The following is a 15,678-nucleotide window of genomic DNA, read 5'->3' as shown; positions in this document are numbered from 1 at the left end:
TTCTGAAACCAGTAATGTTGGTTTGTAGCTCAAAACCATGTCCTGCTAGCCATGGCTTAAGCACTGATACATTGGATGTACTGTATTATTCCTGTGCCACAAAGCTTGTATGATACATAGATTGGAAACTGGCTTGAACATTAGAGAAAGATGGTTAGTGGTGTGCGTATCTGAATTTCTATTGAATCCATCATACAACGCCCCCAAAAGGTCCAACAGTAAATCCTTTTCCTTTAGGACTAGTGCCTCTTTATCTATGATCAGTTCATTATAATCAAGTGGTAAAACATAGGAGCTATTGAAATAAACCATCTCTAGCTTTACTTCGTCAGACATGGAGTCTCTGTGGGGAGATCATTAGGAAATAGCTGTCAGTAGGTTACTGGCCTGCCTGGAGTCATACAGCAGCAGACTGCGCAGTCACCCAGACTGTTACAGATCTGCCGTTGACAAGGCTATAAAAACATTATGGTGTTCACCGGTAATACCTGAGACCTCATTCTATATCATATCAACAAAATTTGTGCAGTTTAGAAAAGGAACAGCTTTGAGGATATTATGCACTACACATTAACACTGTACTCAGAAAGGACACATATGTGCAAGAATAAAGATGTGTCAACATCTGAGTAATACTGTGATTACCGCTCATTAGCTTGCAGCCCAGTTATGGCAAAGCTAATTATGCTTTACAGACTTGTGCCTTTTGACTAATCTGGTCTGACCAGTCAGGTCAACCGAAGCCTGCTGGAGAACATTCAGAGGTACACTACATGTACAGTAGTTTCATCTGAAAATAATGTAGTCTCATTTTTTGCTCTAGTAGACTAGACTTGTATCTTTATACATTATTGGCAATGTGCAGAGCTTATTTAGTTGTTGTCATGCTAATGTTTCATTTACACAAAATATTACAGACAGCAGTTTTATTTCCTTCAGTTTTTAACACATCAGTGGCATTGTTCTAGAGATGATGATGGTTGATTGATTGGTCTCTTCATTTATATATACTCTGGTAGTTTTGAAACTATGTTCACATTTGAAACATTAAATGAAGCTCAGAACCCAAAAGGGAGAGTAAAATACTCTCTAGTTTATAAAACTAGCATCTGCAAGTCATCTTTTTATCATCTGCAAACTGAGCATAATGTATGCATATGTGTCATGCAACTGAAACCAAAAACATTTTCCCATTTTTAAAGTGAACAGATCCCAGTGTGCTCAAATACTATATAAGTTTTACAGTATAAGTTTTAGAGGCCTATGTATTTAATTGGAAATATATTTTCACATTTCCAAAGACTTAGTCAAAAAGTGGTTTGTAACTGCATAGAGCTGGTGTGGACAGCAGCAAAGATTAAAACTGTATTTTTGTGTCATGAGACATGAATATAAAGCACAACTGCATCTGCTGTGGTGTAGACTGAGCCAAAAATGAGTTTTCCTATTGTAACCATGATGTGAGGGTGTTATATGGCCCTGCAAATCTGACCCTAGAATCATGTCTTGTGAAATACAGAACAGTTTAGCCTGTTTTCACTGTCATGTTACAGCAGAATGACAGTGTTGCAGAAGGTTTAACTGATTTTCATTTTAATGAGTTTCTGAGTGTTTTGCATTCCAGGAAGATGAAGTAATGTGATATGCAAATTTCTACCACTGGTTAAACATTTTAGAATAAAAACAGCTCTGGTGCTCACACACAAAATTGATTCATTTGTTTTTCTGTTTTTTTTTTATGTATGTCATATGTACAGTAAAATGAAGTAAACATACTCAGTGGTAAGTAGTCGGAATAGAACATACTCCTCGCAATTAGTGAAGCTACAGGATGATTTTTTTCTTCACAGTTTCAAATGCAGATGAGACTGTTAAAGTGTTTACAGAGGGAAACACGGCAGGGTCTCTTCTCTCTCAGCTTTGTAACCATATGTGTTCACTGCCATAGCAAACACTTTTTCATGTGCATTTCAGTCACTCATATTGGAGCGTGAAGTGTTCAATTCTGTGTTTTTTTTTTTGAGACGCTGAAAGATTGCCCACACTCCGTACTGCGAGGAGTTATGTATTCAATGTTTTCTTATGTGGGATGGTTTCTGGTTGGCTCTCAGATGTGGAAGCTGTGAACATCTGCCGTGTTGGATTGGAGAACCTGTACTGGATGTAGTGGTTTAATTTTCTCTCCATTATGTCTACTTTGCCCTCTCTGTAAATGTCGGTGTGTTTTTAAAAAGGGTAGAGCTGTTTAAAAGGAGACAGAGCATTGTTAATAGCCAGAATTTATTTGATAGCCTGTGTTCAGCCTTTTCAGTTAATGTTTTAAGCATGCTTACTGTAGACTGTGAATCAGTGGGTTGCAGGTCAGAATACAGTACAATGTGTGTGAATGAGAGAAAATGTCTAAGTCTGCGTGGATCCTGGCTGTATTGGCTGTGTGTGCTGTCTAGTAGAGCATGATTTAACGCAGCCTTTGTGAATGTAGGACAGAACTTGTTATGGACACCTCTTTCTCCTCCTCTTTGTCTTTTTCCTCTTCTCTTTCTGCCGCTCTATCTCATTCCCACATCTCCACTTCGTCCTCGCCGTCTCAGTCCTTTGTTTTCTGTCTCTTTGTCAATACCTCCATTCCCCATCTTGCATCAGTGTCCTTTTTCCTCTCTCTTTCTCTCATTTTGTCTTGCCTGTTATTCCTTGTCCATCTATCCCCCTCTTTCCTTCTCTTCCTCTTCATTGCTGCCAACATTAGCACGATCTTGTCTTTTACACTCTTGCCAGTGCTTCTCACTCAACTTCCCTCTCCTCCCTCCTTTAAAGATTTGTCCATCTTCCTCCATTAACAATCCAGCTCTTGTCTTATTTTTCCCTTATTCCCTTATTTATCCCTCTCCCTCCTCCTCATATGCATACACACACACATCTCTCTCAAAAGTATATCTCTATTTATGGAAAACATTCAGACACAACACACCAGCACAGTGTGAGTGGTTTCCTCAGTGGTGAAATGATGAAGCATGTTGTACAACATCATTTGTGTTATTCATCCCTATCTTCTCCCATTGTCCTTTTCAATTTTTTTTTTCTTTTTTGCAGCATAGTTAACATTATCATTTAATATTCCTGTAATATGTGTTATTTTTTAAAATTCACAGCAAGTAAAAGATGCCTAGAGAGTAAAAGTAAAAATATTTACATTTAAAGTGTGTGGTGATGCTGTCTTATCATACCAGACATAATATTGTGTCAGATGACATCTAAAGATACTGTAGGTGATTGTGTTAGATATATAGATGTAGGCACAACTTTAGCCGGGATAATTGGTGGTAGCCCGCAGCACTGTCAGCCCAGCGAGACTAAAGAGAGGAGATGTATGAATAGATAGACGGAAGGATGAGAGGAGTATAGAGAGGAGAATTGATGGCTAAACAAGGGGACGCAAGATAAATTGAAGATTTCACACCACAGGATGTGAGGGCACAGAGACGCAGAGATGGATGAGTGTTGTTTCAGGGGTGATGGCGATAGAGGAAGGATAACCGAGGATAGAAGTGGGCAGATGGATGAAGGAGATGAGGAGGAAGGAGGGGGATTGTAGATTGAGTTCAGCAGATGTGACTTTGGCTGAATGAATACTAGAAAGAATGAGGGAATAATGGCTGAGTGGAGCACTGGAATAATGTTTGAGCTGAATTTTGGGTTTATGGAAGAACTGAGTTAGGTGTCAGAATGAGCAGAAACTCAGTCTTGAGTCTTATTCTGGTTTGGATCATATTTAGGGAATAACATTTATGTGAGGCTTCAGGAACCTGGTTATTTATATCATTTTTTTATAGATTATTAGGATGAACCCAGTTTGTAGGTTGGCTGTCAATACTGTGCCACAGTAGCATAATTTGTCATTACCTTTTTTCAATAATATTTTTTCCTTCTTGGTTTTGTTTTATTTTACTGACTGATGGATGGACGGACAGATAAATGGATGTACTTTATTGATCGGGGGAAAATGTCATGTTGCAACAGACTGGGGATGGCAATAGAATAAAAAATTTAAACCACAACTGCAGATCTTGAGACCTGCAGAGCCAGATGTGGAATGAGGATATACAATATACACATTAGAAACCGCATTAGACAGAGATACAGTGTGCAATTTAAGAAAGGTAGGAGTGCAGTAAAAACTGTGCCAAACGGCAGTGTATAATAAATGCAGTAGAAGTAAATATAAAGACAGTGTGTACGGATGGTAGTATGTTTTCCCTGTCACACAGAAGTGAGCCGTTGTACATAGTTATGAGGAATGGTGGAAATGATTTCCTGAAATGTTCCCTGTGACAGCAGAGCTGAATGAGCAACTTGAACGCACCAGCACTCATGGCCCAGACTTATCAGAAACTTGGATAAGGTGTTTACATGGCATATTATCTTGAGCAAAGTCTGATTTCTTAAAACTGGGATAAGAGCTTATCAAGGTATTTGGAACCAGGGTGTGATGTTTGGATACTCCAAAAGCCTTATCACAACAAGATTCCTCCTGTTTGGGTAAACACACTGAATGAAGGAATAAGTGAATGGAACGGGAATGGAAAATTGGTGAAATAAGGGGTGAAATTGTTGTTTATTTTTGGGTGAAAAAGTGTTTCCATAATGGATAAATGAACAGTTGAAATGACAGATTAAAGGCTGAAAGGAATGTTGGGTGGAATAACAGTTCCTTGAATGCTGGAATAATGACATGAGCTGAGTGAAATGTTGTAATGACAGTAAAAGAGCTAAATGACATACTGGAATGATGGAATAATGGAATAAGGGCTAGATTCATTGTTGGAATAATGAAGAAAAGGGCTAAATTGGATGTCAGAATGACAGAATAAGAGCCGAATGCCATGCTGAGAAGATGAAATAAAGGCTGAATGCAGTCCTCAGATTGACAGCTCTCAGGCAGGATTCAGGCTGCGCTGAATTCACGTGACAAAAGAAAAAAAGACTTGGAGGTACAAGATGGGCAGCAAAGTCAGAGCATGAAAGGAGGAAAAAGAATGACAGTAGATGAGGAATACAAGTGAAAATGAGAATGACTGTTGGTATCATCAATTAAGAGAATTGCCTAGAATGATAAAGTGCCACTCAGTAGTAGAATAATAAACCTGGAGAGAATTTTGTTCGGCGAATGCTGTGTGTGTCACGGGAAGAGCTGGATTTCCCTTGACGATACTTTGTTTCAGTGCCAGGGCTCCCCTGATGTTCCTCTGTGTTTGCCTGCCTGTCAGACGTCACTGCAGCATATGTCAAACTCGATCTGGTCACGGTGGTGGTGCTGCCATCAGAAACTGTCTCGCTGGCGTAGTAATGTGAGGAAGCTTTCTGCCTTCTTCCTCCGGGGAATTATGGGCTGGTGAACGAGCAGCTCACACTTTCGGTGTGGGGCTTGTGGTTGATGGTGTTCTGACAAGGGTATTACAAACACTTGCGTAACACAGAGAGACACACGATTATACCAGCATCTGCCATTTCAGTATGATTACCAACATGTGCTGATAAGGATCTGTGTGGCAACACCACCTTGCTTTTGGTTGGATTTATTCATGTATTAATTCGTTGATTTTAGTTAATTTGTATTTTTGTATCATGCCAAACATTTGGTCCATCTCGCACGGGATTTACACTGTTGGGATATACACTGTCTTAAGTAAAACTTCATCAAAAATCAAAATCATCATGTTGTATGTTTGTCTACAAAGTTTGAAATTATATGTCCTGATTATGTTCACCACATATAACTAGACCCGAGAAGGAGAAGAGACACAAGTTTCTAACATCTCTTTACTCAGGATAATAGACTTTTTATCATCTCAAAATTTTCTCAGTGTAGCTATAACAGTGGAAACTGATTTATTTGAGCAAAAATAGCCAGCACGATATCTGCATCATCACTGTATTTAAAAAAATCTCAAAATTTTACCTTACTAAATAAAATGTTACAGAATTCCAAGTAAAATGGCCATTTAATTAATTTTGTGTCTTGGAGGTGACAAATCATAATGATTACATCATATATCTTTGGTGGCTATATTTATTAGAGATAGTGTTAGCTATACAATATTAGCATGCTTCTTTAGCTGAATATTTAGCAGCCAAAACGTGTGCCCCTATCCTATCTATCTAACTAGATCTAAAAAATCCAACGGCAAGTCAGATATTTGTTCCCCCCTTAATGTGTCTTATAACTTTTTACCATTTGAATTAAACATTGTTTAATTATCATAAATATAGAAGTTCTGTCATCTCAGAATTGCTCCAGAGACAGAGCAGTGTGGTGAATGATGGTGCAGAAATCTGGAAGTGGCAGGAAGCCTCTCTGATTCCACCATCTCCTGAAATATGAATCGACTGGATTTATCACGGAAAGAGCCACCATTCATCTTTTTAGATCTTGTTCAATTGGAAACTGCTACAGGCTTTTCCTACACTCCCTCCCTCTGAACTCTCCTCCTGCATTTTCCTCTCTCTCTCTCTCTCTCTTTCTCTTTCTCTCTCTCTCTCTCTCTCTCTCTCTCTCTCTCTTTCTCTCTCTCCTCCATCTTTCTCCCCACCCCCTCTCCATCTCCCCATCATCTCAACGTGGTGATGCTGTCATGACAACTAAAGTGCTTCCTGAGTGCTTGTTGGGTAAACTGACTTTCCCAGAAGTGCTTCCTCCATTTTACCCTTCCCCCTGCAAACGTGTGCACACATTGACATGTTTTTACTATACTTGTGAGAACTCTAAATGACATAGCGCTAACACCTAACCCTGATTTAGCCACAACCATCATAACTAGATTCATAACCCCATTTATTTCCCTAATATGAACTTGAATCTGACTCTGATCTTTGCCCTGTAACCAAGTCTGAACCCACACACCCCGCTTCGAACAAATGTGGGCAAGCTACAGTGTCCTCACAGAGATATTATTACAAGAGCACACACACACACACACACACACACTCCTGCAGTTGGTGAAATATTCATAAAATGTTTCATTCAGCAGAGCCAGCTTCTTTCCATGAAAGCCTGGTCGTCTCCAGTGGCCCAGTCAGCAGTGGCTTGTAGGACTGGTTAGACTGGTTATGGTTATGGACACTTATATTTCATGTATGTTAGGTGTTGAGTTTCTCATATGATACAGTTTACAAAACAATTATTATTTAGTTATTGACATGTTTTTTTTATACTTTCATTGAAAAATAGTGGTGGTGAAACTGAATTTCTGTATCTCAGTGCTGTTTCTAGTCCCACCAATATTGATTTTTAGCAAAGATGCATATTTTAGAGCCCTGACTGGCACCCTCTTCATTTTAGGATAAAAGCTTACACCTTTACAAACACAAACTGACATTTAAGCTTTCTGGGAAATTTGGGCTTACACAGCCATTGTACAGTACAAGTTATCAATGCATTTATCTTTGCTATACAATGCAGATGAGCCCTGGAAAAACAACTGTGGCGCTGTCTCTAAATTAACTAATTACCTGATCATTCTTGTAGCCTCTGGCTGATTTTTTTAAAAAAAGAAATCAAAACAAGTATTCCTGGCAATGAAATCAAATTGCATACAGAAGTGTATCAGCATGCATCTGGGTAATTTAAAGTAGGACTTGTGCAGTCACAGCTCTTGCATCAGCAAACATAGACACACACGAACATGCACACAGACACATAAATGTTCTGCACTGTTGTATTTTAACAGGACAGAAGAAATGTTATTAGACTCACAACCAATTTCATGCACAATCGTTGCATGTCTCACCCTCCACTTTTTGCTTAAATCAAATGTCTCAGGAGTATTGTAATACCACTGAGACACTGACCCTTGCACACCCAATTTGTGGGTGGTTGCAATTTTTTTCACAATTGTTGGTCCACTGCTAGGGACTCAATATTTCAAATAAATGAGTGTCAACTAAATGCTGAAACAGTAATATAATATGTAGACTAGTGTCACAGATATTCACTTGGTTGAATTATTTTCCAACACATATGGTCAGCATAATGTGACACTTGATTTATCATTATGATGTATTGCTAATATTTAATGTTCCCCTCTAGACTTCAACTGGCCCAATGAATTAGTTTATGAAGGACCACTGTCGTGACCCTCTTGACCTGCTGGTTTCTGCTTGTGGCCTGATTGTGAGAATAAATGGGTGTAGACAATGACCTCCTCCTGTCTTCCAACAGACAGGAAAACCCCATTGACTCTATTGTATATTCTTGTGGTATTATCATCTGCCTTTGTTTGTGTTCACACACGGCATACACAAATATGAGCGTGCATCAACACATACACATGAATACATGAACACAAACACAATAATACAAAAATAATGCATGAAGGTATGAAACCCTTATACATGCACACACACGCACACACACACACACACACACACACACACAAATAGGCCTACATACACACACACTGTGTTTATGTTCCTTAGGCCAGTAGCTCGCTGTGGGACAAATACAGGAACAGGATATTTACTGTGTTTCCTTAGCCGGTTTATTAGTCCACAATAGTATCTGTTAACAAAATAGGCATAGTATTGAAATTCAGCCTTACCATTTTTTTGTGTTTCTTCTGTCAAAGTTTACGTTTATATCAGTCCTGTTGAATCTGTGTACAATTGGAAGAGTGACAGGAAAGATGAAAATATCAGTGATTGTCACGTCCAACCAGTAGTACGAGCGGTTTGGCTTTTTGGTCTTATTTTATCTGAATTGTGAAGTTATATTTGACATTGTGTGGTTGAACATAACTGCAGTGAGTATACTTAGTCAAGTACTGTTATGCAAGTACTTAATATTTTAACAATGCCTGCATAATGCTTGTATTTGATACTTTGAGTACATTTTGCTGGAAATGCATCTGTGCTTTAAAAACATGACTTTCACTTAGTGTTTACTGGTTCTGACAGTAGTCATGAATTATTTTCTTTCTTTAGATATCTCCCAACTCCCAATCAGATTCTTTTGTGATAAATGACCCTTGACCTTATGATATTTAGAAATTTGTTCTTATCATATATCAATAGGAATGTAATATTGGATCCGTACTGTCTCTACACTCTTAGAAATGTTAACTGAAATGCTTAACTTTATCTTCTGTTTTATAACACCCATCTACCCACCCACCCCTCTTCAAGTATGAATATCTCTCTCTGCCTTAATCGCTTACTCTCTTTAATCCCACCAAATAACAACCAGTCATATAAATCAACATGTTTACAGTGAAATGTTTCCAATTAAAGAGGACGCTCGTTAAGAAGCATCAACGGACACTGCTGGATCCTTAATTGCCTGGGATGCCAGTGTGTGATGCATATTAATTACGTATTAACCTCACACAGAAACACACACACACACAATTGCACACAGGCGCATTAGTGTGTATTGCATATTAATTACCTTTTACCCTTTGTTCCATGCGTTAAGAGTTGCGTAGCATCAGAAAGACAGCTTGCCCAAGGGCAACACACATACACACTAGCACACACATGCTAATACCACCAACACGTCTGTTAAGGTTGCATTCACAATGAGGAGTGAGCCATTTCAGTTAGCCAGCCATGACCATAACTAATCTCAACACAATGAAGTGCGCATGTGTTTGTGTGTGTACCTGTGTGTGATCGGCTGTAACAATGTATTCATGAGTGGGTATGTCACTTCAAGACAATTAAAGCCACCTGATCTTCGATTCATATCCATCTGCCTGTCCTTGCATTTCTTTAGAGGGCACCTACCGAGACAAATGATGAGAAAGATTGTTAGATTAAGTGACGGAAATAGTCGCTTAATAAATTCATTCTCAAGTGTTATGACCTCTGATATATTTTTGGGATTTGCATTCTCCCATACTCACACTTTTCTGCATGCATAAATACATTCACTCTGACAAGTATGGAAACATGCATTCAAAATTGTCAAAAAGTTGAGTGTGAAATTATGGACACTTCTCACCCTCATCTTGGCTATGTAGCAGAAGGGGAAGGACCATCAACGTATTTTCAAAGTTGTGAAAGTGCTGGCCAAGGAAGGAGAACATGTGGTTGTGGCTGATGGCACAAGCGTGAAAGGAAAATGTTTATTTTCTATTATTCAAGTTAGCACAACAGACGGTGGATATTTTGGCCAGTGACAATTGTGGTCACATGTTGTTAACATCTTTTCTGGAGAGTGCACAGTGGCTGTGTTTGGTTTGAGACATCAACACCCTGTCAAAAATCACTATGCCAGTGAATATACTGTGTACATAGTGTTCTGCATGTGCTTGTGTTAACTGAAGTATCCAATTTGAGGCCCAGCAAAGGTGACCATGCTAACATGCTGATGCTTAGCAGATACAAGTTACCATATAATATCCCTTCTTTAGCACGCTAGCATGCTAACATTTTCTAATTAAACACAAAGAATAGCTGAGGCTGATGTAAATGTCATTATATTTATAGGTAGTGGACAAATCATCAGCAGAAATCACATCAGCAGAGCCATACCACTAGCATGGCTAAAATATATAATATAATAAATGCACACACCGTTGATTGTGTTGTAAGGGTGCACTGGTTTATTATTTGGCGTAAAAAGCTTCATTTCCCGAGAGCGATAAACCACCTAATGTATACAGGGTAAATAAAAGCAATAGTCAAACCCAGTTAACTTGCATACTTTTTCGCTCTCATCCTGACTTTAAGGCTGCCCTTCAACTCCACACTGAACATATACAGTATGTTCTTATTTACCCTGTGTGGCATTTTAATCGATTTATCCCAGTTTCAGCCTTTGGCTGGCTGCTCCTGACCTTCATGCCCCCTTTCGCCTGCATGTGGTAAATCCTTAGATACATAATTAAGCAAAAACAGTCAAAAGTGCAACATAATATAACTATTTAACTCATTTGCGCTCATGCTGTCATGTTATGTCTAACAATAAATGCATGTCGTTAATTTCCACACATGTTCTGTGTTCGCTTTTCCTGTAGAGCGTGGATAATCTCTTTACCCTAAATGGAGATGAGCTAGAATTAATGATAATAAATAACTTACCATCTACCCTGTTGGTGATTATTAGTCAACTGGAATTAACTTTCATTGAAGTGGCATGCAATGGAGTTTTTTTTTTTCACACCAATTTGCACATTTTAATTGCAAATGTTCATATCATTCTCATAATCATTTGCAACTTCCAGGGGAAAGACATTCCCATGCATTATTTTAATTTAATCAAAACACATCATCTAATCCTTGACACCACATTATCAGCAAATGTCTATCTGTCTATGCAAATGTCTATGTCTATCTGACTCACAGGCTGAATATCTTTCTTTTTTCAGCAACATTTTTAAGCAAATAAAGACAGTTTTATTTTGCTTAGAGTTCAAATGCCAAAGTAAAGCTTACATATTTTCTCTTCCATTGACTTAAAGCTTTGTAGCTCTTCCGAAAAAAAAAAAAATCCTGGATCATACAGTATAGTGAACATTATCTGATATGCGTCCCCAGTGTGTGTGAAATAAATAGAAAAACAAAGTAGTTATCCTCAGCAGTGACAGCTGGCAGCGACTGAGGCCAACAGACATATACAACAGGAAATAAAAAGATCCATACAAACTCAAAAACTTGATCAACAGGAAATCTAAGTCAGGAGCCATTACAGTACCACGCTGTGCCCACACCATAGTGTTTGATTGACAGGTGATCTTTGGGGAGTGCAGCACCGACACGCCAGGCGGTGAGAGCTAAGCACCAAAAATAAAAATAAATAAATAAAAATAATCATAGTTACACTGGCATGGATATCTGAACACACTATCTGAAATTATTAATATATCCAAAGCAGTTTTTTTATTTGCCTCCATTTTTTTCCTTCTTTCTCTTTCTCTACTATTCTCCATTATACTTCACTCTGTGCATGTGTGCCTGTGTGTCTCTATATGTGAAATGAGCTGCCACCAGATTTTTATTGATTTGGCCGTGGGGGTTTGGAGGATGAAGTCAAGGAGAGCTAGACACCAGACTATGACAATAAATCTGTATGCGACCATAAATGTGAGTGTGTGTGTGCATGCGTGTGTGCGTGCGTGTGCTTGTGTGTGTGTTTGAGAAAACTGGCTGAAGCAGACAAAGGATCAGGTGTGTCCTAGTGCCCCGAATACAGAACCCTCACATAGAGGTAGTATATTGTTATAGACTGTTAATAGTAAAATTAATACAAAACATATGGATCCCTTTTTTATATGCTTATCCCATGAAAACAAAAACAAACTGAAAAATAAAACAGTGAAAAAATGAATTTATTTATTATTTATTTATTTATTTATCTTTTCACATCTGAATAAAATAAACCCTAAAAGCATACATTAGCATCTGTGCTCTTTTGAGCATGAATTATGTCATCAGATTTATTCGTCTGCTCAGTCAAAACTAGGCCAGCTTCATGAATGCCTCAAAAGCAATGTCTTGAGCCTCAACTCATAATTAGGGAACTTGTGGCATCCTACACACCAAACACATTAACAAAAGGCTTCCCGTGTGTGTGTTTGTGTGTATGTGTGTGAAGCAGAGGTGAGACACAGAGCGATCCAGGGCAGAGGGAGAATTTTTCAGGCCTAATGTTCCATGACAACGGGCCAAGGTTCCGTCAAGGTGAATCAGAGCCACCGCCGCCTAATGCCTGAAACACACACGCACAAGTCTTCCCCTCTGCTCCTCCTTTGTTTCATCCTCTCTTCCCACTATCCCCTCGTAAATGTTGCTTTCTTCCTCTTTTTCCTTTCTTCCCACCATTGCCTTTTCCCCCCACCTTATGTCGTTTTTACCTTCCTGTTTTTTCTCCTTTCCTGTTCTTTCTCCCCCCAACGTCTCACTGGAAGTCTAATTATGTAGTTCTTAATCACAGTTGCAGTCTGAGTGGGCTTCACAATTGGTGAAAACAACAGCGTCAGGCCTTAGAGCCTTTAGAGGACAAACACAGACATAGCTCATCCCTTCTCTTTTGTCCTATACTCCTCTCTCTGGCATCCTCACCTATGTTCTCCTCAGCCATTATTTCCCTTCTCTCTTTGACAATAAATGAAACAGAAATTTGTCACTGACCATACAATATCTCTGGACACAGTAATCTATGGAACTCTGCTTATCAAGTCCAATACCCCATTAGTATTTCATCCCCTATTGCATGTGTCTATTTGAGCACGACAGCAAATTCAGGATGGAAATGATGCTGTGATAAGTAAGTGATTGGTTGGCAGGCGGGGGGGGGGGCAGCCATTGCGACAGAGGTTGTTGATGTACTCTCGCGCGTTAACATTCTGAGGGTGTCACCCTCCTCTCTACCTGCCCCACTTAGATCAGCTGTCTGAGTGTGTGTTTGTGCGTGGGAGGAAGAGAGATGATGACTGTTTCTGTGCTTGTGGCATTTGTTTGTATATGTTGCACATATGGGGCTGGGCAGGTACAATACCGTGCAGCAGATGCAAGTGCAAATTCTTAATCAGGTGCTGGTCACAGATCACTGAGTTGAGTAGAGGACTTAATATTAATAAGAAGGAAACCCCCTGCAACAGGAAAAAACAGTAAGCTTTGTTTTTTTGGGGAAAAAAAAAATGTGAAGAAGACAACAGGGTTGTACACGTTGGATAAAAGAAATAATCCCTAGAGGGACATAAGAAGAAATCAAACTTCAAAAGAAACAAAAAAATACAAATGTGCAACAAAAACTAGGTGACAAATGCTCCTTTTAATTTCAACCCTCCAACTACAGTAGTATCTCTGATGAGGAACCTCAAAACAACCACAACCACCCAGGGAATTTTTTCTACCGCTGTGATTCTGACCTCCTTTTTTTAAAGAAACTAACCATGCTGTCCTGCTTTTTCTCTCCCCAATTTTTTTTTGATACCTCTCTCTCCATGACCCCCTTCCCTTCCCTGTACGTCTACTCTTATCATCTCATCTCCTCTTTATCCAAACACCCCATGGCGTTGGCACCCTCCTCCCCTTCTTTCAGTCTGCAGAGTGGGGTTTTATCGCTCGTTGCTGGAGTCTCTGGCCTGCAGTAAATGTCCACCTCACAGTGTGGCCAGGCAGACAGGAGCCACTGCTTGCAGCTGCGAGGATGGATACTATAAGATTGACTCTGACCCTCCCAATATGGCCTGCACACGTGAGGATATAATACCTGATAGCATGAATCAAAGTTTGTCAAGATGCTGTTGTATGATATGATTGCATGTGTTTGATTTCTTCTTTTTTTCTAACCCCTTTCCCTCTCTCTCAGGCCCTCCCTCTGCTCCGCGCAATGCCATCTCCAATGTCAACGAGACCAGCGTCTTCTTGGAGTGGTCTGTCCCCATGGAGACAGGGGGCAGGAAGGACGTGCGTTACAACATCCTGTGCCGACAGGTCTTGCCAGATGGAAGGGGCCTGGAGGAATGTGGCCCCAACGTACGTTTTCTGCCACGCCGTGTCAGCCTGTCAAACACCTCGGTGATGGTGGCCGACCTGCAGTCACACACCAACTACAGCTTCCTGTTAGAGGCTGTCAATGGGGTGTCAGAGCTGGCCAAGGACCACGCGAAGCAGTACGTGTCACTTAATGTGACAACCAATCAGGCAGGTATGTTGCACCAGATCTGTCACAACTGTCAATATAAGCTGTTTTGTCAATCACAGTCTCCATATGAGTGCTCCAATCAGCGCCACAGCTGTCCTGTCACAGCTGTACTGTTTCTACCCCCACCCCCACTATTTAAACTTATTCTGAATTTCCAAACAGAAATCATCACCATTTTGTCATGACTCTTTTTTTTTCCCTTTCCCTCCTTATTGAGACTGCCACAGACCAACCTGCGTGTTGGATTCCAAGCGAGAATATCTGGGTTTGATAACAAAGACACCAGATGATCAAATCATCACAGTATTTGTCCAACAAATCTGTCGCTGTATTAATTCTCTCTTGTGTGCTATCCCCACAGTGAATGATGGAATGTTGCTCAATGGAAAGCCTATTTTTTGTTTTTGCCTTTGCATCCAGCTATGTCATTGAAAAAGCAGCTTGATCCCCTCAATTAGACATTACACTTCATCAACAAGATTTGCAGGAATCTGTGGCATAATGAAAGCTCTTGATTTGCAGGCTGTTTGCATAACGGGTGTCTTGTGTGGTAGCAGGTGTTATTCTGCATGCCTATCAACAATGATGAATCAGGGCTGATGACATGCAAGTTTACATGTTAATTTTAGGCTGGGAAGTACTATTTTTGAGGAGCTGTCAGTGAAAAAGAAAACTTCAGCTGGTGTAATCTTTCTTGCACTTGTAGCTGCTGGGAATATTTTATTATTTGCGATCCCAGAGCAGCTTAGAAAATCTGTGTGAGAAAACTATAAATTATGCTTGAGCAAACCAGTAAACCAACACAACGACATTAACGTGAGCAGCACAGTGGCCAAACATAAAGGACCACTCTAATATTGGACAATGAACGAGCCCCACTGCACCCCATAGCTGTAAATATCCAATGCTTTGTTAGCTTCCCTTTAAATGGAGATTAGAATTCATGTCTGCTTTGGGAACCCATTTTAAAATTTACGGGAGGTATTTGCTTGTGTAGTTCTTTTATTTGCTTGTAATGAAATGGGGTAGCACAC

The 15,678-nt window shown here is 39.7% G+C and overlaps 1 protein-coding gene across 1 annotated transcript in view; it reads left to right on the top strand.

Moving 5' to 3' along the window:
* The window catches only part of LOC108886022 (ephrin type-A receptor 5), a 60,821-nt gene that overhangs the window by 15,379 nt on the left and 29,764 nt on the right, over window positions 1-15,678 (top strand). The window contains exons 4-5 of the mRNA XM_018680621.2: window positions 14,039-14,194; window positions 14,309-14,647. Of these exons, the coding sequence (XP_018536137.1) occupies window positions 14,039-14,194; window positions 14,309-14,647 (495 nt within the window). The remainder of the gene's footprint in view (window positions 1-14,038; window positions 14,195-14,308; window positions 14,648-15,678) is intronic.

Source organism: Lates calcarifer, linkage group LG9 (assembly GCF_001640805.2).
Source record: "Lates calcarifer isolate ASB-BC8 linkage group LG9, TLL_Latcal_v3, whole genome shotgun sequence".
NCBI classification, from domain to species: domain Eukaryota; kingdom Metazoa; phylum Chordata; class Actinopteri; family Centropomidae; genus Lates; species Lates calcarifer.
The sequence above is the reverse complement of the archived record's forward strand: the minus strand, read 5'-3'. Positions and strand labels throughout refer to the sequence as shown.